General features: G+C 41.2%; 1 protein-coding gene and 1 long non-coding RNA gene across 5 annotated transcripts in view; one reads left to right on the forward strand and one right to left on the reverse strand.

Annotated features, from left to right (window-relative positions):
- Positions 1–23,981, forward strand: part of LOC137162196 (uncharacterized) — a 95,801-nt gene that overhangs the window by 51,110 nt on the left and 20,710 nt on the right. The window lies entirely within an intron of this gene.
- The window catches only part of TMEM108 (transmembrane protein 108), a 238,885-nt gene that overhangs the window by 10,876 nt on the left and 204,028 nt on the right, over positions 1–23,981 (reverse strand). For all 4 annotated transcript variants that reach the window (XM_067561753.1, XM_067561754.1, XM_067561755.1 and 1 more), the window contains one exon: positions 2,745–3,860. In XM_067561753.1, coding sequence (XP_067417854.1) covers positions 2,745–3,860 — 1,116 coding nt within the window. The remainder of the gene's footprint in view (positions 1–2,744; positions 3,861–23,981) is intronic.

Below are 23,981 nucleotides of genomic sequence, written 5' to 3' on the forward strand. Positions count from 1 at the left end.
AGAAAATGCACTGAAAGGTGGTCACCATACCTTAAAAGTTCTCTGGGTAAAAAATTTCAGAAGCACGTAAGTCCTATTTTCAAAAGTGACTTAGGCCTTGTCTATACTAGCACTTATGCCATCAAAACTTTTGTCACTCGAGTGTGAAAAAAGCACCACCCTGAGCAACATACGTTTTGCCAGCATAAACGCTTGTGTGGACATCGCTATGTTGGTGGAAGATGCTCTCCCACCGACATAGCTACCGCTGCTTGTTTAGGTGGTTTTATTATGTCAGCAGGAGAGCTCTCCCATCGACATAACGTGACACAAGCATTTGTACAGTAGCACAGCTGTATCAGTACAGCTGTGTCACTGTAAATTTTAAGTGTAGACTAGCCCTTAGGCCTGGTCTACATTCAGTTTGCACTGGTATAGCTGTGACATAGGGATGTGGGGTTGTTTTTTAAAAAACTGATACATTTATATAAGCCGTAGTGTGGATGCAGTTATTCTAGTATAAAGGTGCATTATACTGATACAGATTATTCCCTTCCCTTACAGAAAAAGCTGTGCCAGCATAAGCACATTTATGTCAATATAACTGCATCCACTCTAGGGAGTTTGTACCACATTAATTATATCAGTGTAGTTAAAACAGCACAACTTTTGTGTGTAGATTTAAGCCCAGATCCTCAAAAGTATTTAAGTGCCTAACTCCCACTTATTTCAATGGGAGTTAGGCACCTAAACATCTTTGAGGATCTGGGATTTAGGAGCCTAAGTCTCCTGAAAAGTCAGTGGGACTTAGGCTCCTAAGTCACTATATGCGTTTGAGAATGTTACCTTCTGTCACTATTGACGTAGGCCAAATTCCAAATAATTTGACTTGTTGAAAGCACAACTTGCAATATAAGCGATGGTAAAAATGAGCTCATATGCAACACATTATATATTAGAGCATGTGCTACAGTAAAAAAGTTTAAGAAACCAATGGATAATGAGAAGTCCTCCAAAAGACTCTGTAGATTACATTTGCCTTTAGCATTCTGATGCATCCTTTACCCAGGGTTTTAATACACTTTTCTTTCTGATCTCTAGTCCAAGACCAGTGCTTGGAAGTATTTTCTGGTCCTGACATAATTTCTGCTGGTCCACAGAATTGTTTCTAGCTTTAGCAAGTTATGATATATCGGCCCTTAAAAATCACATTATTTTTTGCTATACTTGCTTCTCTCTCACACGAACTTCAATCCAACATTATTTTAACAGAGAATCAACCAGAATTTGGCCATCTGCACTACTATTTTAACTAAATTTGTATTTAATAACAAAACTGGGTCTAATATAGCTTGTATCTAACACTCAAGATACCATAATACTTACGTTACTTAGTTAATTTTAACTATATTATATATTTATTAAATATTAAATAATTTAATTATGTTACTTAGATACTTAGTTAATACTCAAGAACCATGGCTGCTAACAGTGTTTCATCCTTGTTGGCAGCCTAGGCTGGCAAATGTTTCTGTTCCGGTAACTGTTTCACACACTTCTATTTGCACTGTAGATGGGCCCACTTAACCATGTGTGACCAGTTTGGTGGAACCTCCATCTCAGCTCTGTGTATACTAGGACATCACAGACGATATTGTCTCTCACATGTTGCTCGTGTCTGCCACTGTGCACTCTATCCCCTGCTGAGGCACTATTCGCAGATCCAAGGCCAGAAGGAACTGTGATCATCTAGTCTGATCTCCTGTATAACACAGACCAGCATATCTTTAAGAAAAACATCCAGTCTTGATTTGAAAATTGCCAATAATGGTGAATCCACCAAGATCCTTGGTAAGTTGTTCCAATGGTTAAAATTATTATGGGATAACACTTTACACTTTCCCAGACTGCACTGATACAAACAATTACATAGTGGACACACAAATGTGGTTGACATAGTTTTGTGTTGTGAAAAAGCTTCTGGGTGGACACAGTGCACCCATGATTGTTGTAATTTGGTCACATGAAAAGGTCACAAACTGGCAATGGAAATATGGTTTGTACTTGTAGTGTAGACAGGCAGGGCCTTAGACAGGAATGTTTTGTATTGTTTAGAAGTTAAGATTGCAAACTCTTTGTTCTCTAAACATCATCAGATAAAACTATGTCAGAATTAAAGTGGAGAAAGAAAGCAAGATTAAAATCACATCATTCTGATTACTAAATCCAACAGCTCACAAACTACCTGTGATAAACTCTTTATACCATTGAAAAGCTGGTGTTTCAGAAGATACTAATTTTTAAAACTATTACTATTCCTATAGTCCAGAAATACTCTGAAGTATTGCCCAGGGCTGAACATAACAATTCCAAGATTATGGACCTAAACATTTTTTATCCCTGATTTAGACATTTGTGAAGTAAGGCTGCTTTGCCTTCCTGTAATCTCTAGACTTTCTGTGAGTGAGTGGGCGAGTTATGATACACTTTAGTGAGTGGCCCACAGTAAGGATAACTGACCCACTTCTAATCCCAGCAAAGGGAGTTTGCCTTTAGCTCAGGTGTTTGGCTTGCGCTTTGGCACTGAGAGGCCAGTGTTCTAGTCTTGGCTACATAGCTCACTGAATGTGTTATTTATCTAAAAAATGTTTGTTGTCTACCTCATATAAATTGTTCTGCCAATGTTAAGCTCCTGCTACTTCCATCATGGGGCTTACACACATTTTGTATCTCAAGGAAGGAAAAAAGAAAAGCAATTAACTCACAACATGAGGATATAGGTACACTGATAGCCAGAATGATCCAGGCAATGTCCACCTTGGTGAGACAAATGGTTGCTCTGTGCTGGGGCTTATCTCCCTCAGTGACATGGGAAATATTCCCTGGCATGCCAGGCTTCCAGGTTCCAGCAGGCACCAGTCTGTTTAGGAAGTTTCCTGTTGCAGTGGAACCCGCTGTTGAAATGGAGCTGGCCAACCTTGTGGTGGGTGCAGTGGAGAGAGCACTGTTGGATAAGGTAGCATTATTCACCATGGTATGCTGTGTCATGGAAGTTCCTTTAGGGTTTCCCATTGTAGGTGATGAAATGTTGACATCAAAGCTGGTCTGAACTGAATTAACTGCTGCTGTTGCAGTTCCAGGGCTGGCAAACAAAGGTGCATTTGCACCTGGACTCAAGGTTACCCAAGAGTTATTTTTGCTCAGGATATCCCATAGATCATAGTGTGTGGGTTTAAAAGGTACCGACACTGTTTTGGGATCAGTCAATGGGCCAGCTGTTGGGGTGGTAAGATCTGCTCTCTGCATAACAAGCTGTGTTCCATTTACCTGCTCTGCTTTTTTAAGGCCTTCCAAAGTGCTGCTGTGGAGAGAAGAGCTTGAGTCTGTAGTAGTTGCTGGCCTAGTGTTATTGGGATCATTGGAGGTTGCAGTCTGGGGCTGAAATGGGTGGTTTGTGAATGGGCTCCTGAAAGGAGGAAAGGGAGAATGCAGTGCTGTCTTTAGGTAAGGCTCTGTAGATTCGGTGAAGTTGCCTTTGAAAATCTGAAATATTTTCCCCTTAGGGCGAGTCTGTCCTGAATACAAAGCACTCTGGTTGTATAAATGATATGTTTCCTTTTTGCCAACCTGATGGCTGCTGGTTGCTTGCTTCTGGCCAGTGGAAGGGGCAGGTGTCTCCATTTGGTGAGCTGAATGAAGAATTGAATGAGTAGTTGTGGGAACAGGTCCTATTGTGTGATGGCCTTTGTGTCGAGGTGTTGTCCCCATGGCTGTGATAGTGGTAGAGTCTGTCACGTGGCCCTGAGATGACGATACAGTGGGAGACAGTATCTGAACAGCAAACACCAGCTCTTCTGTCAGTGCCAAGATCAGTAGAACACCTGGGAAAAGAAAAGGGAACAGAAAAGTCTTAAAATGAAAACCACAGAGGTACAGGCTAAAATCCACACTATTGTGTGTTTGTTTTCTGAGTCAAGCTTTTATGGTATTATACAAATTAGTTCATTGTAATTTGTCAGGAAGGTATACATTATGTAAAGAGATTGTAATAAGAGCCATAGGAAGACACCACAGCATGACGAAGTTACAGTGCAGTAGAAAAGTTCATGACTAATTTTGATCTTCACTTCCTTCTCTAAGAAATCAATAAGAGATGAGAACCTAAAGGGGCTCTAAAAACCCTAGTTCTCGTTGGGGGAGGATTCCTCCGGTCCAGGAACTTAGGAAGGCAGCTGTAAGATTGCTTTCTGTGGAACTTCTCACAAGCCCTAGCACAGGGCAGGGCTGGGAGTAGAAGGAGTGTGTCAGGGGCAGGGCTGGAGCATGTAGATTCCAGGCACTGCTACCACCCATAGAGTCACCTGTGGAGGGTGCTGTAATTGGGCTACTCTAGCCCCTGGAGCAGCCCAGGATCTGGAAGTGCAAAGATGGTTTAAAGCCACCTTAGTTCCTCTCCCTCTGCTCTGCAAGATCTGTTTCCCCTGGCATGTGGTAGAAGGGGAAACAGGCATACACAGAGCCCCTGGCATATGGAGGAGGGGGTGGGAGGAATCCCTGCAATGGATGGGAATGGGAGGATGGCACATAAGGAGCTTGTGGGGAGGGATCCGAGGAGCCCTGGTGTGTCCAGTGTGTTTGGCCAACAGGTGCTTTAGAACAGTGTTTCTCAACCTTTTAAGTAGCAAATACCCCCTAACTTCCAAAAATTTTAATAAGTACCCAACACTCAATTTTCCACTCTGAGAAATACAATCTTTTCCTCCTTTACTGCTGGATGACTGTATTTCTCGTAAAGCAGGAGAGTTCTGAGTTCTGCAATGCTGTGTGGCTGTGGCAGATCACACAACCCCCTGCTGTTTCTCCCCTCCTTCCTCCTCCCCTTCCTCCACATAGGAGCAAAGGATGCTAGCCAATCACTATGGCCTGATGGTGGGGTCACGTGGTGTTCTCACACTGGTGGGAACTTGTGAGGTATGAGCAGGCTCTAGCGGCCCACTGGAGAGGATAGCAGTGCTCCCCACGGCCTTCCCTAGGGAGGTGCGGGCCTGGGACAAATCACACTGTGTGGGCCGCCTGCCTCCCACCTGGCTTCCCCAGAAGTTAGCGGCTGCCACTCACCTCCCTTCACTGGGTTTTTTGCCGCGTACCCCCTGCCTGTGTCTTGCGTACTCACAGGGGTACACGTACCACAGGTTGAGAAACTATGTTCTAGTAGATAGGAGACCTGTGTTCTACTTCCGCTATCCATCAGCTCGCCGTGCCTCAGTTGTAAAATGAGGATCATGATACTTACCTCTTTTGTAAAGCACATTAAGATCTATGACTACAAAGTACTATGCAAGAGCGAGGTATAACACTACAGGAGACTCCTCGTTAGCTTGAGAGGCAGAAGCTGAAAACGTTGGTGCTGAAAGCTATAGATAGGTACTAGCTCTGATGCCACGTGTACAGTTTAAATGGTGATTTGTGTCTGTTCCATGGACTTTTAAAAACAGGATTCATAAAATATGATGTCTCCAAGAACGATCAGCCTTATCCTTGTGAGAGTCCATACACTAACGTTCATTAAAACTACAGGTAGGGCTACACTGCAGCTGGGAGTGTGCCTCCCACCCGACGTGGATGGACACACACGTACTCTGCTCAAGCTAGTGCTCTAGAAATAGCAGTGTGGATGTGGCATGGGAGATGGCTTGGGTTAGCTGCCTGAGTATAAGCCTGTCCTATTCCTTAGGTTCATACTCAGGTGGCTAGCCCATGCCACAAGGTCCACACTGCTAGCTCAGATGCACTAATTCAAGCAAAGCTAGCACGTCTGTCTACCCAGGCTGCAAAGCATGCTTACAGCTGCAATGTAGACATACCCCTAAGTGTCCTCTCCTTTTTGCCATACCAGAGACCTGAACTCCAGTGTCATGGTACTTATTATACACCTGTCCTTGATAAAACAATGGTTCATCTCAACAATGACGAATATAAATGCATCTACATGCCCTGCTAAAATATCAAGACAAAGCTCGGAGCGTGAACATTTGACACACAAGCTAGACTGTAGTATCCCCCGTTTGGAAATGAAAGACACTATCAGTTGTGACAAAAGAAGAAAGCAGTCAACAAAACTGCATCATGGAGGTGAGGCACATTTTATTTTTGAGGGGAGATTTTCGAAAGCATAAAAGGCAGTGAGACACTGAATGCCCATTGACTTTCATAAGGTGTAAGTTAGGGCAGACTTTGTCTCTACAGCTTTAAGATGCTCAGACAGAAGATTAACAAAACATAGCTTAATGAGGACTCACTCTGGAATGTAGCAGATATTCATGAATAAGTGGAAAAATCTGTCTTCTTTACTGACAATCCATCTCTTTTCTATGTAAAGTCACTTTAAAAAAAAAACACTGAGGCAACTTACAAGGCATTCAATATGTGGGATTACAAGTAATATAATTTTAAAATAAGGAAAGGTGAGTTGGGAGAATGTGATGTTACCCTAACATGACAACTGATGAGAGTTCTGACAAACCTGAAAAATAATTACTTGAAGGCACATTTTTTAATATACATTTTGAATATGCTGTTATGCTGAAAGGTGCTGGAGCATTTAGGCCCTGGTCCTATTAAGATTTAAGCACAGGTATTTCCATGCACATAAGGCCAGTTGACTGCAATAGACCTCCTAATGTGTGTAAAAAGTAAGCCTATGCATGCAGATGCCTCCCATATCCAGCAGACTGGGGCATCAATTTCCTAAGACCTATGGAGTTGGAAAGCCATGCCAACTCTAAACTAATTTCTGTTTTCTTTTTCCATTCTTCAAACTCAGAAATTGCCAAGTGATTTTGTTTGTAAGTGTTATATATCAGGTTTCAGACTTGGAGCCTAATGTTATAGCTCTGTTAAAAACCCTTCAATCCTAACAAGAATGTTAATGAACCTCATCCTTGGTAGTGTAAACAGCATCACTCTGTGTTCTCGTATAATATTCTGAGCATTGTTATGTAGTGCTCTAAATACTGTATGTTAAACACAAAATGAATTAACTCAAGTATGAAAAATAGTGCAGTAAAAATACGATGTATGTAGATGGATCATTGTGCATTTAGCAATAAAAATCTTTTTCCAAGATTCAGTGGACCAAATCTTGATAAATCGTCAATACAGAGGGCCAAATCTAGGCTTACTCAGGCGGAGACTGCTCCCTCCCATGGAAAAACTCACAGGAAGAGATAAGGGGAGTGTGTATATGTTTGTGTGGGAAGAAAATGATGAAATTCCACTAGAGCAAGGGTTTCTGCCTGTCTTATAGGGCATGTCTCATGATGCCAACAGGTGTCAAGGGGTTGTAATCATCCAGTTCTTCCCACATTGAGAGGGGTCCAGGCAAGATCCTAGCAAGTGAGATGGGGGTCCTTGAGAACCACTGCTCTGGAGTGTCTTCTGAATACTTTAATTGAAGAGAAGGAATACCCTGCTCTCTCCCCCTCAGAAGAGCTGGGGGGTTCAGTTCCTGGAATTCATAGCTCTTTGGGTATCGAATCTGCTAGGTCTTGAGTCTGGGTCCTCTTGCTGCTTTCTCCTGGCTCTCTGTTGGCACAGATCTAGTGGAGCCATGCTGACATGGTTCCTGAGCTGTCCACGGCCCCTGCAGCGCCCTCTTAAGAGGGTTCCACTGCATGGAGGGCTGGGGGTCCGCTGAGGAGTTAATACTGCCTGAGGCTGCACTAGATATTTTACTAGCAGTAGCTAGTAAATAGTTTTACCTTCTCCAAAAGTAAAGAATAGCTTATTAGCCTTACAAGAGAATCTTTTCAGGTTCTTGGAGTCAGCTCACACTTTCATTTCATATAATAGGTAGAATCTTTAAACAACAGAATCTTATGCAATATGTGATCTGAAGTCAGTAAGACTCCCAGGGACTTCAGCAGGCTTTGGACCAAGCCCTAATTGCATAAGATATAGTGGAAAGTCTTGAGGCCCAAATTAACATTTTTCATGGTGAATGATTATCCACAAAGAGTTCAGTCTGGCATTTGGAAGCAACGATTCCCATTCTGGCTCCCACCTTAAACCCAGCAGCAGGATAAACAAAGCCTCATTGAGCCATGCTTGAAAAACATTTTTGCTGTGGGAAGTTGGGAACAGCTTTGTATTTAGACCTACTGCTGGATCTGTTATCTCAGATCGCCTTGGGCAAAGGAAGCAAAGGAAACAGTTCTACAAAGAGAAATGTACAGAGCCCCATTAGACGACAGAAGCATCTTGGATGCACATAAACCTGGGCAGAGTACAGTGTGCTTTAACCTTATTGTGCCTCTGTAATTCAAGAATATTAAAGTGATAGTGAAGACAGCACTTGAAAAAACTGTTCAAAACAACTGAAATAACACATTTTTGTTGTGAAAACCTTCTGAGTTATCCTGTTATCTTCTCATGTGCATATCAGCTAACAACAAAAGTAGCAAAACTAACTTTTAAAATATGGAAACTATATAAGCCTGCAAGATTCTATTACTTTGGTTCCTGAGACTTTTTTGGTATGTTTTGTTGTTCACATGCTGCTTGAACACTTCGAATAAGTGATAGGATTTCTATCTAAACAATGTAGAGTTGCATTTGTACAACCAAAGGGTTAAGCAATTCCAGTTACCAGGGGTGATGAAGAAATTGACCCAAAAAAAGTAGGCTACTTGCACATGAACTGTATTTCTTCACACTATCTTACATCAAGTATGAGAATGCCATGCAATAGCTTTCAAATGTTACATTACAAGTTATTTTTCTAATTTTTCTTCAAGATGTTGGTCAGGAGAGCAGTGGAATGCAGTTAATATTTTATGGATTTCACTACGAATTCAACCTCTACTTTTGTATTCAAGATCCGATTAAAATCTATGATATAGAAAGTGAAACACCAGGAATAACAAAGGAGTGCAGTTAATCTGACAGCAATAAAATAATCTTAGGAGAAGTTTTGGAAATCTCATACAGAAACAAAGAGCAACCAGAAGACATTGGCACAGTATGGGAATATAACGGTTTGCTATAGAGTTTGCACAAAGCAACTACACCCAGCCTTTAACAATTTAAATTATTATCGGAGTAACCATACTGCTATTAAGGGTCATTTCCATCACAGGCATCAAGTGTCCATAAGCAAAAATTAATTTCAGATTTTCAAATTATATAAACAATAGGAGAGCTACAGAATAGGCAGCTTCTCATTCATTCTCGTGCTGCACAGAGAGGCAGACAGCTACTAATAGGTGCTTTAGAAATGCCATAGATGCCCATTCATTTAAATACATGCAGACTTCTGACCCTTGTGATACAATCTAACACCACAGTAATTACTGTGGAGAAAAATAAAAGATGACTTTTATCTGATTGTATTAGGGACTCACTTACCTGAAAATATCATTTGGACTTGTCAGCAGACATCCTCACCTGCTCACACGATGTAGACTTGGAAGCTTCATATTTCAACATAAAAAATAAAAGATGCTACCATCTCCTAATGAATGAGCTAGTTCTACTGAGGAGAGTTTGCTGATATTATTGGAATTCCTTTGGAGGAATGAAGACAGACACAGACAAGGGAGGCGTGTCTTGCAGAGATGTAAAATAAAGGGCTTGTGCTCCTTTATGAAATTCCTTTGCAAATGCGAATAAAGCTTATTAGTTATTGAGCCATTTGCTTTCTCAGCAAGCAGCCTGAATGGCTGACTAGTATTCCAGCTTGCTTTTCCATTAAGTCCAGATACAGTTTGCCTGACACAGTTCTATTCAAATACTACAGAGGATCTCTGGCCGTTCTAGTTTGCTGGGAACAAAACAGCAACAAGCTCCACAGCTGCACGTCCTTGTGAGACTGCCTAATGCTCTGTTTCAAGGCAGAATGCTCCTGCTCTGATACATCATTTAGCTTTTAGCATGCAGATGGATTTTACAAACCAAGCTCCTGATTCTATACCTCTAAGAATAGTTACACCTTCATTCAATTATTTTTAGGACTATTAATATTCTTGTCAGAGAAAAATATGTAAAATGAAATACTGACCCTATTCTCTTCCTCGCTTTCTTTCAAGTCAAAGCACCTCCTATATTTTATTATTCTTTGGTGATATATTTATATTTTATCACTTTAATTTTTTTTAATTGCTGAAAACACGTATCAACCTCTTGATTCTTAATGCCAACGTGGTAATATTCTTTTTTTTCCCTCTTCGTGTTAAGTGAGCAGTAAGGATGGGTGAATGGAAGAATATATTGGCCAAGCAGCAAAATATTTGCCCAGTTCAATAAGATAAGTGTTCCCCAAAAGGAATAGGGAAAATAATTGGCTTCCTGACAGTGTGCACTAAGATGGGTATCAGTGTTAGAGGAGGACTGCAACCTGACATGAGATAATCCCAGCCAGTCAATGTCTGGATATAGTCGTAGTCATTCCTCGGTTGCGAATGGTGCTGAAATAGCCTAAGCAATTGGCTCCCCTCAGTCTCCTTAGAAAATTCATTCTTGCTGTTTTGGGAGAGGGGAGGGGAGGGGAGGAGAGGAGATGGTGAAGCAAGGTGAGAAAACAATGCTCTTTCAGGCTTCATCTACACTTGGGTGGCAACCTTGGAAATTCGGTTGCAGCCAGACTGGTTTCTGGATACTGTGGATGGGACCAAACCGCAGTAGTGTAAAAATCATGAAAATGTGTTTGAGACTAGATAAAGCCAGTGTATATGGGTCTCAGACAATGATTTAGTGCTAGCTTTGGGTGCCAAGGGCCAGTATCAGCCAGGGATAAACGGACACATATTACACCCAGCAGTACACTATATACGCTAGCACTTGCCTTACCATTTTCAATCACACTGCTCCACTGATGAGAAAGACAGTGGGAACACTAGTGTAGACAGGCCAGCAGTGTTTTTACCCCCATGTTGTGTGTGGTTAAAAACCTCGGCAATATGTCTATACTAGCATTCCCACCACTTCGACCACCAGTGGAGCTACAGTGGAGGGTAAAGGAACAATGGGGAAATTTAAGTGTAGATAAAACCCCATAAGCCCATATCTGAATCTGATTGTATCTGAGTTTGTGTACTCAGCACTGCAGCCAGGGTTGATGGTTGCTCTTTGGTAAAAAATCAGTACAAGCTCAGTTGCTACAGCGGCTGATGTTTAGATTTAGCTTTGAAGTCCTTACTTTAGGCACTGAAGTCTAAAGAAGGGGCTATTTAGATCCTGAATGGGCTGCTGGTGTGCCCTCCCCACCTAGGGCTGCCAGTGTCTCTCTATCATTCCTGCCATGATGCCCGCATGTAGGGGGGTATGGAAAAATATAATACAGTAAAAAACCTCTTGGATTTCCCTTTGCATTTTGTCTGCTGTTACAGTGCTGCTGCTCGTCTCACTCCCCTGCCATTCACAGTTTACTTTTCAGCCCTGTTATTTCCATTATGAAAGTTTTTTTTAAAAAACAACTTTTTATTAAGGCAACATTACAATAAAATGTTAATAGACCGCATGGGACCTTACTTAGTCAGGATCAGGTTGATACGCAAAGAACCTAGCAAAAGATTCTGGCTGGGGAGCTCTCTTCCTCTGAACATTCTAAGAAGGGTGACCAATTTCTAAATACCTATCTTTTTTGGCAATTCTCTTGTGTTCATATGTGGTGTGAAAGTTTTTTCCATTACAAGGAAAGTTCATATTTTACTATACCATAATTCCATAGGAGGAAAAGTCACATTTTTCCAGAAATGTATAGTACAGTGTCCTGCTACTAACAATTAAAAAAAATGTGTTGTTCTGTTTAAAATGTAGATCCTTTGCTGGAACATTAAGTAGGTCGGGGGAATGCTAAGAAGCTAGCATTTTGTCATAAGATGTATCTTTAATAATTTCTTTCCCAAATAATTTCCTCCTGGACACAGCTGCCACATGTGCACGTATGTTCCCTTTCCCCACAACCTCTTCAATGGAGCACCTCCCTGTAGCAAAAATATGATGGAGCTTAACTGGAGTCAGATACCATCTAAACTGTAATTTATTAAGTATTCTTTATGAACTACCCCAATGAAGATGTATATCCCTTTTTCCATATAGAGAGCCACTCATCCAGATACATTTCTTTGTATGAATCCGTCTTCCATCTTTTCATGTGGGTTGTTTTCTTATCAACATCATTTTCCATCAGAAATGTATATATCTTAGAAATTAAACCTTTCATTCCAAATTGCTTCCGGGTCAACTCGTCAAATGTGGTTAAAGATCTAGACAGAGAAGTGGTTCTCAAACTGTGGGTGGGGACCCCAAAGTGGGTCGTGACCCTGTTTTAATGGGGTCACCAGGACTGGCACTAGACTTGCTGGAATATGGGGCTGAAGCCGAAGTCCTTGGGCGGCTGGGCTCAGGCTTTGGTTTCCACCCTGGGTCGGCAGGGCTCTGGCTCTGGTCCCCCCTCCCGAAGTCGTGTAGTAATTTTTGTTGTCCGAAGGGGATCGTGATGCAATGAAGTTTGAGAACCACTGAGACAGAGCCATCTTGTATTCAGATTTCACAATAAAATGTTTGATTTGTAAATATTGAAAATACAGGATCTTTACATTATTATATATTTGTTGGTATGATTTCAGATCAGGACCCAGGAACAGCTCTCCTGTCTAAATTGAGTAATTTTACCCGAATAGTCACTTTGCTATTTCCTGGGATAAATTCCTCATGAAAATAGCTACAGGAGAAGACCTTGGTGACAGGAATTTTTAAAAAATGATCTAAGGCCACAAAGGTGCTCTGGAAGAATGGGTGATTTTTTTGTATTTTTGGTGATCTAAATTTTTGTGTAATCCAACAATTATTATAAATAACTGTCTGAGGTCCAGTCTTATTCCAGTTTTACCCAGCATTTGAATGGCCAAACTAGGGAAGCTAGTCCACTCCACTTCGTAGGCTTAAAAAGAACTTTAGAACTTACGTTTTGTCTATTATGTTTCCATATGAATTTTAATAGCACATCCTGCAATGTTTTAATGTCATAACAGGATACCAACAGAGATGCACTGAAACAAAAATAACTTTGGAAGGACATTCATTTTCAGTGAGGCTACCCTACCTACCCAATAAATTTCATATTTGTTCTATTCCTCCAAGTTTTTTATTTTATTTTAAACACTTTAAAGATTCCATTACCCATTTAAATCTATGTAGCCAACAATAGTTTGTTTGACCCCTTTGGGAATATTAATTCCTAAAATTTCACATTTATTATAGTTTATTTTGAAGCCTGATTCCTGCCCAAATTCCAAAGTCAACTGTTGTATAATTTTTAGCAAGGCTGTGGATCCTGTAGCTGTAACAAGACATCATCAGCATACAAAGCTGCTTTGTGTTCTAATCCAAAAGATCTTTTGATACCCTTTACCAAGGGGTGATTTCTCACATTTATTGCAAAATGGCTCCACTGCCAAAGCAAACAAAGGATAAGGAGCAGGCCTGTCTTGTACCCCTAGACAAATTAAAAGGAGGTGATTGATGACCATTAACGAAAGCAGACACGCAAAGATGAGTATACAGGGTCAATATGCCTGTAGAAAATTGAGATATTTCCACTCCAGCCAGTTGAAGGCTTTCTCGGTATCCAGAGAAAGAAGCACACAGGAAGAATTGCTAGAATTAACATTCTAAATCAAATTCAGAGTTATTCTGATATCAGATAAATGCCTGCTAGCAACAAACCCAAATTGGTTAGAGTGAATATATTTGGGCAAGATGACAGTTTGTTTGCTAGCATCTTGGTATAAATGTTAGCATCCACATTAAAGAAATTGATCTGTCTGATGGACAATCTTTTTCTTCTTTAGAAATTACCACAAATTTTTGCCTCTTTCAATGGATCTGGAATCTTGTTCCCCTGAAATATACCATTACACATTTCATTTAAACTAGGGACACAACACTTACGTTAAATCTCTATAATATTCTTCAGAAAACCCACCGGGACCTGAAGCTTTATTGGATTTTAAATTCTTAATTACAACTTCAGCTTCCTCTTCAGCAATTTGCCTATCAAGCGCTGCCACATCATCCTCAGAGAGCTGAGGTAGTTTCACATGTCTCAAATAACTTATTATAAATTCAGGGTTTGGCTGGTCTGAAGCACACAAAGTATAGAAAGTTTGTTAATGTTTCAGAGATCTGTTTGATGATACACAGAAGAAAATAAAAATATTTAGTAACTGGCTTATAACAATCAAGATCTATCAATACAATCTGAATCCAAATATCACTCTATTTACCAATCCCTAGAACTCAGCACTTGTATAACATCTTACTGCACATATATTGGTGTACCATCAGACTACAACAAGTGTACCAAATGGGAGCATGCCACTCAAACACAAACCTGTTCTGGAGGGATGTGCTGCATCATTATGTAGTAATTTACTACAGATTTCTTACCTGTGCGGTGTGCAGTGGAATCATATGGTCCCATATTATAGAGATACAGAGTGGAGTCTTTTGGTATTTAGACACTATCAAAAATTGCTATGGGGGAGCAAGAGGACTTTTGATCTTACTATCCAAAAAGAAACAGAACAAACAAAACTATTTCAAGAACATTTTTTAAAGAAATCTGAATTAGTAAGATGAGTCTTGGTCTGAATGCTTCACACATGGCTTGTCCAGCCCTAATTTTGTAAACAATGCCGCTCCCTCTCCAGCTCTTACTTGGCAGCCCTCTTGTTGGTAGGATGTTGTTGCCAAGGGAGACAGAATGGATGTGCAGCTGGCTTTTCTTTAACCTGCACTTAGTGCTACAGATTACTGATGTGACTGTATAACCTTTGGCTACTAAGACCTACTGTCAATGTCATATGGCTATATGAAGAGTTTTGACAATTGCATAAATAGCCACACTGCATGTTGGAAAGCGAAAATGGGACTTTGTCAAAGAAGGGATTTAGGTGGTATCACAAATGCTGACTCACTCAAAGGTATCATTTTCATTTATAAGTAATAAGGGGAGGAACAAGAGGATTTTAAACTATTTTAAGGAATCTTCTCCCTAATAAAAGCCAAACACTGTATCTAAACATATTTGGACAAGATAACTATCAAGCAGAGAAAGGAACTGTTTAGGGTGTTACATTAAGGGGATACATAAAGGAGTGATGGATGAAACTAGGAAAAGGTAAAATTAAACTGTATTTATAATGATGAGATCTGTTACACTGTGAAATAGTCTCTTGTGGGAAGTAGTGAAAATCTCATTGCTTGAGACATTTTAAAACCAGACTTTATAAAGTATCAGAAAACACATGGTATAGAGAACAATATTTCATTGGCACAAGGAGAAAACTAGATGACTTAAGAAGTCTTTTTCAGATCTAACTTTTCTACAAGACTTACTTAGTCAGAACTCCCATTGATATTACTGGGAGTTTGGGCTCAACAAGGATTGCAGAATCAAGCACAATGGTATTTATTTTTGGCTAATTTGCACAGCATGAGAGCCATATCTTGCATAATTAATTTACCTTGACTTATTATATCATATAAAAAGGGTTCCTTCAGAGACTATTACTTCAGTATCAATGCAGGCTCTCTCTCTCTCTCTCTCTCTTCTTTAAACAGCAATGGTAATTTTGTTTATTTGCCAGTAATATTCCTCTCTCCAGCTTTGTTTGAAACCCATGAACTAATGTGACAGGAACAAATCTTCAGGGAGAGATCTGCCTTCATCAGATTTATAAAAATGGTTTGGCACATAAGGGGAGGACTCTACCTGATGGGGTCCTGGAGTGGAGATTAGGGAAGAGGAGTTCTAGCAAGAAATTCCTCCAAGAGGCAGTGACAAAGCAATTTGAAGTATTGGAACTTGAACTCTATCTGTCTTTGTTACTTCTGAGCCCCCTTCCCACGTTGGCATTTATTTTCATGTAGAGTGACGACATGGGGAGAATGATGTCCCTTTCATGTGAAGGTTCTGGAGAAATATCCTCTCTCTACAATGATGTTTCCAAACAAGGCCTGGAAGACGTGGTGCCACCCCAAAGCAGAATGTTTAAGGCAGGCATTTTGCTACCCACTAATCCTTCTGCTAACTGAGGTTGGTGTCATTTTTTCCGTACCATTCCTGGAAAGTCAGTGCTTAGATACTACAGTGGCAGGTGCTGTAGAAACAGCAATACCTTAGTTAGAAGTGCTACTAGGATTACAGACATGCTGACTGAGCTTCCACAGGCCTTTCATGTGTCTCAGTGATTTCATCCCTTTCACAGGCAGTAATTTGGGAAGTTCATTATAGTAGAATTCATAGCCCAGGAAGGTTAGAGAATCTAATGCTGCAGCTGCAGTTAAAGAGGGACTGGACAGTTTTGAGACCAGTAATAACATGTGTAGTGACACACAATAATAAAAGGGAGATCAAATCTCATGTGTCACAATATCAGCTGATCACTGCAGGGATAAAGAAAGTTTTTCACTCCATTAGGGAATTGCACAACTGGCTAAGTACTGATATATGGATTTTCTTTCTTCCTTTGAAGTCAGATATTGAACTAGAAGGAATGAGGTCTGATCTAGTATGGTAAATCCTATGTTCTTATAAGTGAGGTCACAGCTCACACACAATTTCTGCTAATGAGGGAAGGAGTTGGCACCGTGTACTTAATTCAGTAGTGATATGAGTTATTGCTTGATTAATTAAATTCAGTAGTCAGGGACATGGAAGACCATGTACAGGTACTTTGTATGCTACCTGATCTAGTGATACAGTTCATATCTGTAATTCATGTCTCCATTTCAATGTGAATGGCATTACATGCCAACTGCAATTTACTGAATTCCATGGGGGAGGCATTATTTTTATGTGCACATTTGCATTTCATTCTAATTTAACAAGCAATGTTTGGGTGGTGTTTCTGAATGTTATTTTAAATATTCTTAGCCCTCAATTTTCCCCTCACACTGTAGAAGCACCTGATGCATTTCCCCACCTGACTACTATGGACATAGTTTCCCCAAAACAGAACTGACTGAAATAAGTTTCAAGGAAAAGTTTTGTAAGTTGTTTTCTATCTAGTTTGTGGCATCTTGATAGAAATATGTAGCTACAGCGAACAGATATAGGCATAGATGCAGCAAAGCACTTACGCACATGCATAACTTTAAGCTTGAAAGTAGTTCTTTTGACTGCCCATTTCAATGGACTGCTTGTATGCATAAAGTTACACACCTAGAATCATACAAACATAGGACTGGAACGGACTTTGAGAGGTTGAGTCCAGCCCCCTGCTCTCAGGCAGCATCAAGTAAACCTGGATTGTCCAACCTGTTCTTAAAAACCTCCAATTATGGAGATTTCACAGCCTCCTTTGGAAGCCCATTCCAGAATTTAACTACTCTTATAGTTAGAAAGTTTTTCCTAATATCTAACCTAAATTTTCCTTGCTGAAGATTAAGCCCATTACTTCTTATCCTACCTTCACGGAACATGGAGAACAATTAATTGATCACCATTCTCTTTATAACAGCCTTTAACATATTTGAAGACCGTTATCAGGTCCCTCCTCAATCTTTGTTTTTTCAAGACTAAACATGTTCAGGTTTTTTTAATCCTTTCCTCGTAGGTCAGGTTTCTTGTTGCTCTCCTCTGGACTTTCTTCAATTTGTCCACCCCCTTCCTGAAGTGGACACAGTACTCCCGTTGAGGCCTCACCAGTGCCAATTAGAGTGAGACAGCTACCTCCCGTGTTTTATATACAACACTCTGTGTAATACACCCCAGAATGTCAAGAGGCTCTTAAAAAAAAAAAAAAACCCTTAATATCAAGTGCTTTGTTGGGTTGGGGTCATGCTGTCATATAACTTTGTCAAAGGTTAACATCTCAAAGTCACCCCCTTGGGGCAAGAGCAGGCACTTCCCTTACCTCCTGTGTCATTCTGTGGGCAGGCACAACCCTGTTGTCTGGTTCTAGGGTATGGGATACAGCACTCCAGCTATGTCTTTGAATAAGTCCATCCCCTTCTAGGGGACATAAAGCATTCCCAACAAAAGCAAAATACTTCCTCAGCCCCTTTCCTTGAGCAAGGGAGAGGGCAATGGTCACTCAGTCTTAGTTCTGACTTCTCAGTGTGAGTAAAGATAAGGGATTAATCCTAGGGGATTTCAACAAAGAGAACCAGCCCAACTCATCTTCTTCCACACAGGGCTCACGCAGGCAGTGTTTGCAAGCCATAGGTCAGTTGGTGCCACAGGACACCACCACCACACACCCCCACCCCCCCCACACACACACCAGTCTGGGAGTCCTGGTTCTGCTTGCTTCTGAGTGCTACCCTTATGGCACTGAGTTCCTTCCATTTAAAGCCTGTCCAGCTTCACAGGAGCAATGGATTAGAGCTGATGGAAACCACTGGAGCACCTTAACAGTTGCCCAGTGCGTGTGTAGGGGGGAGGGGATCATCTGCTCCACCACAAGCCTTCTCCAGGATGAATATTACATCATTAATAATATCTACCTTTATTTAATATTTTTATTCCAACAGTGCTTTTACAGATAAGATACTCTATATGGCATTCCTTACTCTTGGTAAAATACCCATAGACATCACTGTGAGTGTTGCCCGAATAGCGAGAGCTAATCAGTTCCCTTATATATGTAGGAGACAGAAATCACTTCACCCATCCCTGGAACAGTCACCTCTGCATTTTCTTGAAAGGTGTTCGATTGAGACCCCTAAAAATCTTCTGATTATTCAGTCTTATTCAGTCCATGATGCCCCATAAAATCTTGTTGGGAAATTGATTTGAGTGCTGCTTCAAAGGGAAATGTGCCACTTTTCTCCACCACACTATTTCCTGAGGCAGTCTTGGTTTTCCCCTTAAAATGCAGATCCTCAAAGGTTTTAGGCTTGTAACTTCCACTGAAATCAACAGAAGTAAGGAGCCTAAATACCTTTGAGGATCTGGGCCAAAACATCAAGGTGTCCGCGCTACATTCTTTTACTCTTTTGTTCCTAGCCCTGTGCTCTGATTGCTGTGTTGCTGCATGCTATTGATTTTTCCATTGACATCATTAAAATGTCAGCCAGGTTGCACCATCAGCTGCACTTAGCTTAAACGTCTGCCCCAATGGAGGGTAGCAGAAAGGATACATCTATACCAACAGGCCCCTTAATGTGTTCAAGGGCTGGCTCACAGAGAGGAATTCAGATCCCCTTCTCTGACCAAAAACAGGACTTTGTTAAACACCTGTGATTTTTTTAAAATTATGATATAAGTCCAAAAATACAAAAGTATGCATTTGGGAAGATTGTTTCATGGATGAAACAGTTAAGAAATATGTCTGTGTTGCTCTGATACTAGCTTTTCTTGCTTTAGATTTTGTTATGTTATGTAAAGAATAACCCTTGAAACTGGAGCTAATGACAAACTATAAACCCTGTGTAGAAGCATTTTGAACCAATTACAATTAACATTACTCTGTGTTCTCATTGGACATATAATATAGCTTGCATGTTAGAAGATCCGTATGGCAATCAAATGTTACATTCTCTCAAATGTAATGGGAATGCTGACATAAGTGCCTTGTTGCCACACTTTCATTTATTACATTTTCTCCTCTCTCTCTCTTTTTTAAGCATCATCAGCTGTCCTTGTACCATAATGGTGAAATTATTCATACAGTAAGTGCAATATGGAAAGCCAATTCTGTCTGGAGACAGAACACTAAGCATGGCACATCAGCACTACAGCTGCAGGAGAACATTAGTCTTTGCGTTAACATTGACTACGGTGGCAAAATGAATATATTAGCAACAGCCACTTCCTTACCCCTATTAAAGGTCAAGATAGAGAAAGGAAGGAATATAAATGAGCACTATGCGCCAAACATAACTTTAAGATAAAGTGACCTGTTTTAACCCAAATCAATATGAGTGGTTGGGAAGGGGTGGGCTAGGATGGGATAGAATAAAGAAAAACTTGCTCAAGAGACCAATTCTGGTGCCACTGAAGCCAGTGCCAAAACAAACAAACAAACAAAAAAACCCCAATAAAACCAAACCTTTGAGACAAATTCTGACCTCATTAACACTGGTGTAAAATACATAATAATTCCAGTTGATGGAATTATGTTGGATTGTCAGTGTATAAATACCTTCATGGGGAGAAAAGACTAGGTATTTAAAGGGCTCTTCAATCTATCCGAGAAAGGCATAACGATGGCTGGAAGCTGACTCCAGGAAAATTCAAACTAGAAATAAGACACACATTTTTAACCACTGGCATAAATTTCCAAGGGAAGTGGTGGACTCTCCATCTCTTAATGTCTTCGGATCAAGACTGGATGCTCTTCTGCAAATTATGCTTTAGTCAGGCATAAGTTATTGGGCTCAATACATGCGGTAACTGGGTGAATTTAATGGCCTGTGATATACAGGAGGTCAATGCTTGGTCCTGTCATAAGTGCAGGGGACTGGACTAGATGACCTCATGAGGTCCCTTCCAGTTCTATAATTTCTGTGATTGTGACCTAGGGATCTCTTGATGCCAAGCGGCAGAGGACACGGGGGTGCATGAGGATTACAGGGTTCTCTTGCGTCTGGTACCTACATATTAGTTTGCCAAAGAGTGTCATGCAAGGTCTATACTGAAAGTCTGTGTCACACAGGTTATCATAATCGTGAGTTGTATGTATGGCTAATGTGTGAAGAATTATTTATATATACAGAAAAATACGTTTTTAAGGTCTGTGATTTAGGGCTTGTCATCAGAAGTTGTTAAACAAGTTTCTTTCAGGCAAAAGATGTTTATCTGTCTGTCTACATGTAAATTGAGTACACAGTGGGCATCCATTTACAGTCTGAGCAAAATGCTAATCAAGTGAGTGCAAGGTGTCTAGGAGAGACGCTAGACAGGAAAACAAGCAGTGGGGGGGGGGCTACTCTGTTTGCCAGTGCAGACTATGGATTTTTGGACTGTAACTGTGGATACAGAGGTTCATGCTGAATCCTTCACTTTAGAAAGTAAGCTGACAGTAGGTATGCTTTATGGAAAAAAGGCTCACAGCCAGCCAAGGCTGTTAAATGCTGGAAGAACTTTCGGTAAGATTAATGTAATTAGACAGGAGGGAATCTCGGTAGGTAACTGTAGGCTCTAGTATGTGTGTTATGATTTAATTGTATACGTAATTCTTTGTTTCAAGTGATAGCAAATAGAAATACTGAACTCTCTGTTCTTTGTTAAACTTATATTTACGTTCTTTATAAACAAATGTAAGTGCTGGTGTTAAGCAGAGCTGTGTTCTACAGTGCAACTGAGAAGCTACAGTGTATTGTTTCTTTGGGAACAGAGGGGGCTGGGAATTCTGTGAGTGTCCAGTGGATCAGGGGCGGGGCACTCCAGAGAGATGCTCGGAGGAGTCGGGGGTTGGAGTGCGCCTATCGTTAACCTGTAGAGCAGTGTTTCTCAATTGGGGTTCCGCGAGAAACTGACATTGCACCACCGAGAGCAGCTGTTCTCCGTGCCGCTGAAAAAGGGAAGATGTCCCGGATTTTTCGGCAGAGGGTATTGAGTATGAGTGTAATTTCCCCGCAAAGCCTAAAGGGTTCCGCGGGGAAATTTAATTGAGAAACGCTGACGTAGTTGTTTGTATATAATTTGCTTATTTCGACATTTTTTTTGGCCCCATATGTAAAAATACTGTTAAGAGTTTGGGGGGGTTCCGCAATTATTTATCGAGTTCAAAAGGGTTCCGTGGCCAAATTTAATTGAGAAACACTGCGGTAGAGGGACTGCAAAGCCTGCATAGGCTGAGAGGGGAGAGCTGGTGCCACCTGTCGCTGGTGGAGTCAGGGAGCTGACTACTGGCAGGCACAGTCAAGGCTTCCTCACACAAAGTCAAATGGTAGCGAGGCGCCTCAAAACTCTGGGTACTCTTGGGAAGCGTCAGTCATCCTTTCTGGCCTTAAATTCTATAGCCCAGATCCACAAAGGGACTCAGGTGTCTAAGTCTCAAGTTTAGGTGGCCCAGTTTTGGCTCTTCTGCAATCCACAAAACTCTTGCCGAACCTGCTAGGCACCTAAACTCAATTGGCACCGAAGTTTTCAGAGTAGAAGTTCCCTAGGTCTCTGTTTCTGCCTCCGAGCATATGTACAGCTGCCTTCCTTTAGGTGTCTAGACACCTATCTGCCTCCTAAGCCCAAGGAATGGGCTATTCTGATGTAGGGCTCCCTCAATCTCTCATGCTGAAACTGTTCTATGGTGGACAATTAATGAAAGAGTGATCGGAGCAAGGGGCCAGGACCCAGAGCCTCCCACTTCTCAGTGGGTGCTGTAACTACGGAACTACAGAGTCATTCTCTCTCTCTCTCTCTCTCTCTCTCTCTCTCTCTGGCCCAACAGCTGTTCCACTGTGGATAAATACTTAATCATTGGGGCAGAAGAAGAAGCGAGAGAATGACTCTGTAGCGTGATGGACAGAGCACCAACCTGGGATGTGGGAGTCCTGGCTCCAGTCCCTGTGCTCGTCATTTTTTCATTATTTATCCATAGTGGAATGGTTTCAAGAGATGGAGAGTGCTCCACATCAGAATATCCCATAGCACAGTGGTTAGAGCACACCCCCGAGAGGTGGGAGAACCCTGTTCAAATCCTTTCTTCTCCTCACGCAGACAGGTGGGATTTAATTGAACCTGGATGCCCCACATTCCAGTGAGTGCTCTAACCACTAGGCTAAAAGTTATAAGGTGGGTACCTAACTCAATGTCTCAAAAAGTGGCTTAGGCATCTAATCAGTCTGACACCAGGCAGTTGGGTCCTATTCATCCATCCCATCCCTAAGCAGAGACAGGTGCCTCCCTGCAGCCCAGACTCAGGCGCCTGTCACTGGGAGAGGGGTGGGGCTTAGCACACACTCCTGTCATTGGCATCTCCCACTGACTAGCTTATGCGCTCTGCGCCTAGTCTGCTGGTTTTTGTGGCTCCCATTCTACAATACCTGTCTCCCCCATGCATTGTATAGGAAGCCCAGGCACCTAAATCAGCTTTGTGGATCACGGTGTTATTCCTGTGATTTTTTTTTTTTAAGATGAAAAAGTTAGGCGCTGTGACACTTAATATGCAATGCCTAGGTCCCTTCATGAATCCCACCCTACAAATCTATGAGTGTTGTAACTAAGGTCAGAATTTGGCCCACTGTTTTCAACAATATCTGAATTTGGCCCTAAAACTTCTTAAATAAAGGCTTTGGGTGCTGATTCAATCAGTTACAAGTGAAGATTCTCATTCATGTCAATGGAATTACCCATATGCTTAAAGCTGTACATATGATTAACACTTTCCTGAACACGGGCCCTGTGAATGGAGAGGGAACAGTGTAAGTACTCCCTTACAGACAAACTACCAAAGCTGTTTGATGGTATGTCACACAGTCCTCTTTATGCAGATACATCTCTTTCCTATTCTGCCTCTGGTGTTTTTGTTTATTTACTGTAGATTTATCCAAGTTTCCCTGCTGGAAGCTGTTCCTGCACATTTGCTGACTGTCAATTACATTGCCAGAAGCACAGCAGCACCTACTGCAATGTTTCTATTGGGTCTGAGATATTTTATCAGTCAGGAAATAAAACTAAAAGAGACAAAATGAAACAGGAACACTATGTAATGATTTGTCTCTGACCAGACCCTGCATTTTGAACGCGAGAGTTACTGGTGAACACTTTACACTTACTTACACCATAAACCATTCCTTACTAGAAACTCCAGGTGACATTTTGCCTCTGTATAAATTAATGCTTTCAATACTGTTTTATTGTACATCCAGAGGAGGACTTATCATTAAGGGCCTTTGCACACTTCAGATCCCTACACTGATCGTTATGAAAAAAGACATTTGGCAAGACACAAGTGTCTCATTTAATTGGCAGTAGCCCAGGACCTTTTTGCAGAGCTTCCTACAGCATAGATTATTAATTTCCTTGTGTCAAATTCAGCCGTGGTGTAAGC

The sequence above is a fragment of the Emydura macquarii genome, unplaced genomic scaffold (genome assembly GCF_026122565.2).
Source record: "Emydura macquarii macquarii isolate MOO-44397 ecotype Brisbane River unplaced genomic scaffold, CSIRO-AGI_Emac_v2 contig_2422, whole genome shotgun sequence".
Taxonomy (NCBI): Eukaryota; Metazoa; Chordata; order Testudines; family Chelidae; genus Emydura; species Emydura macquarii.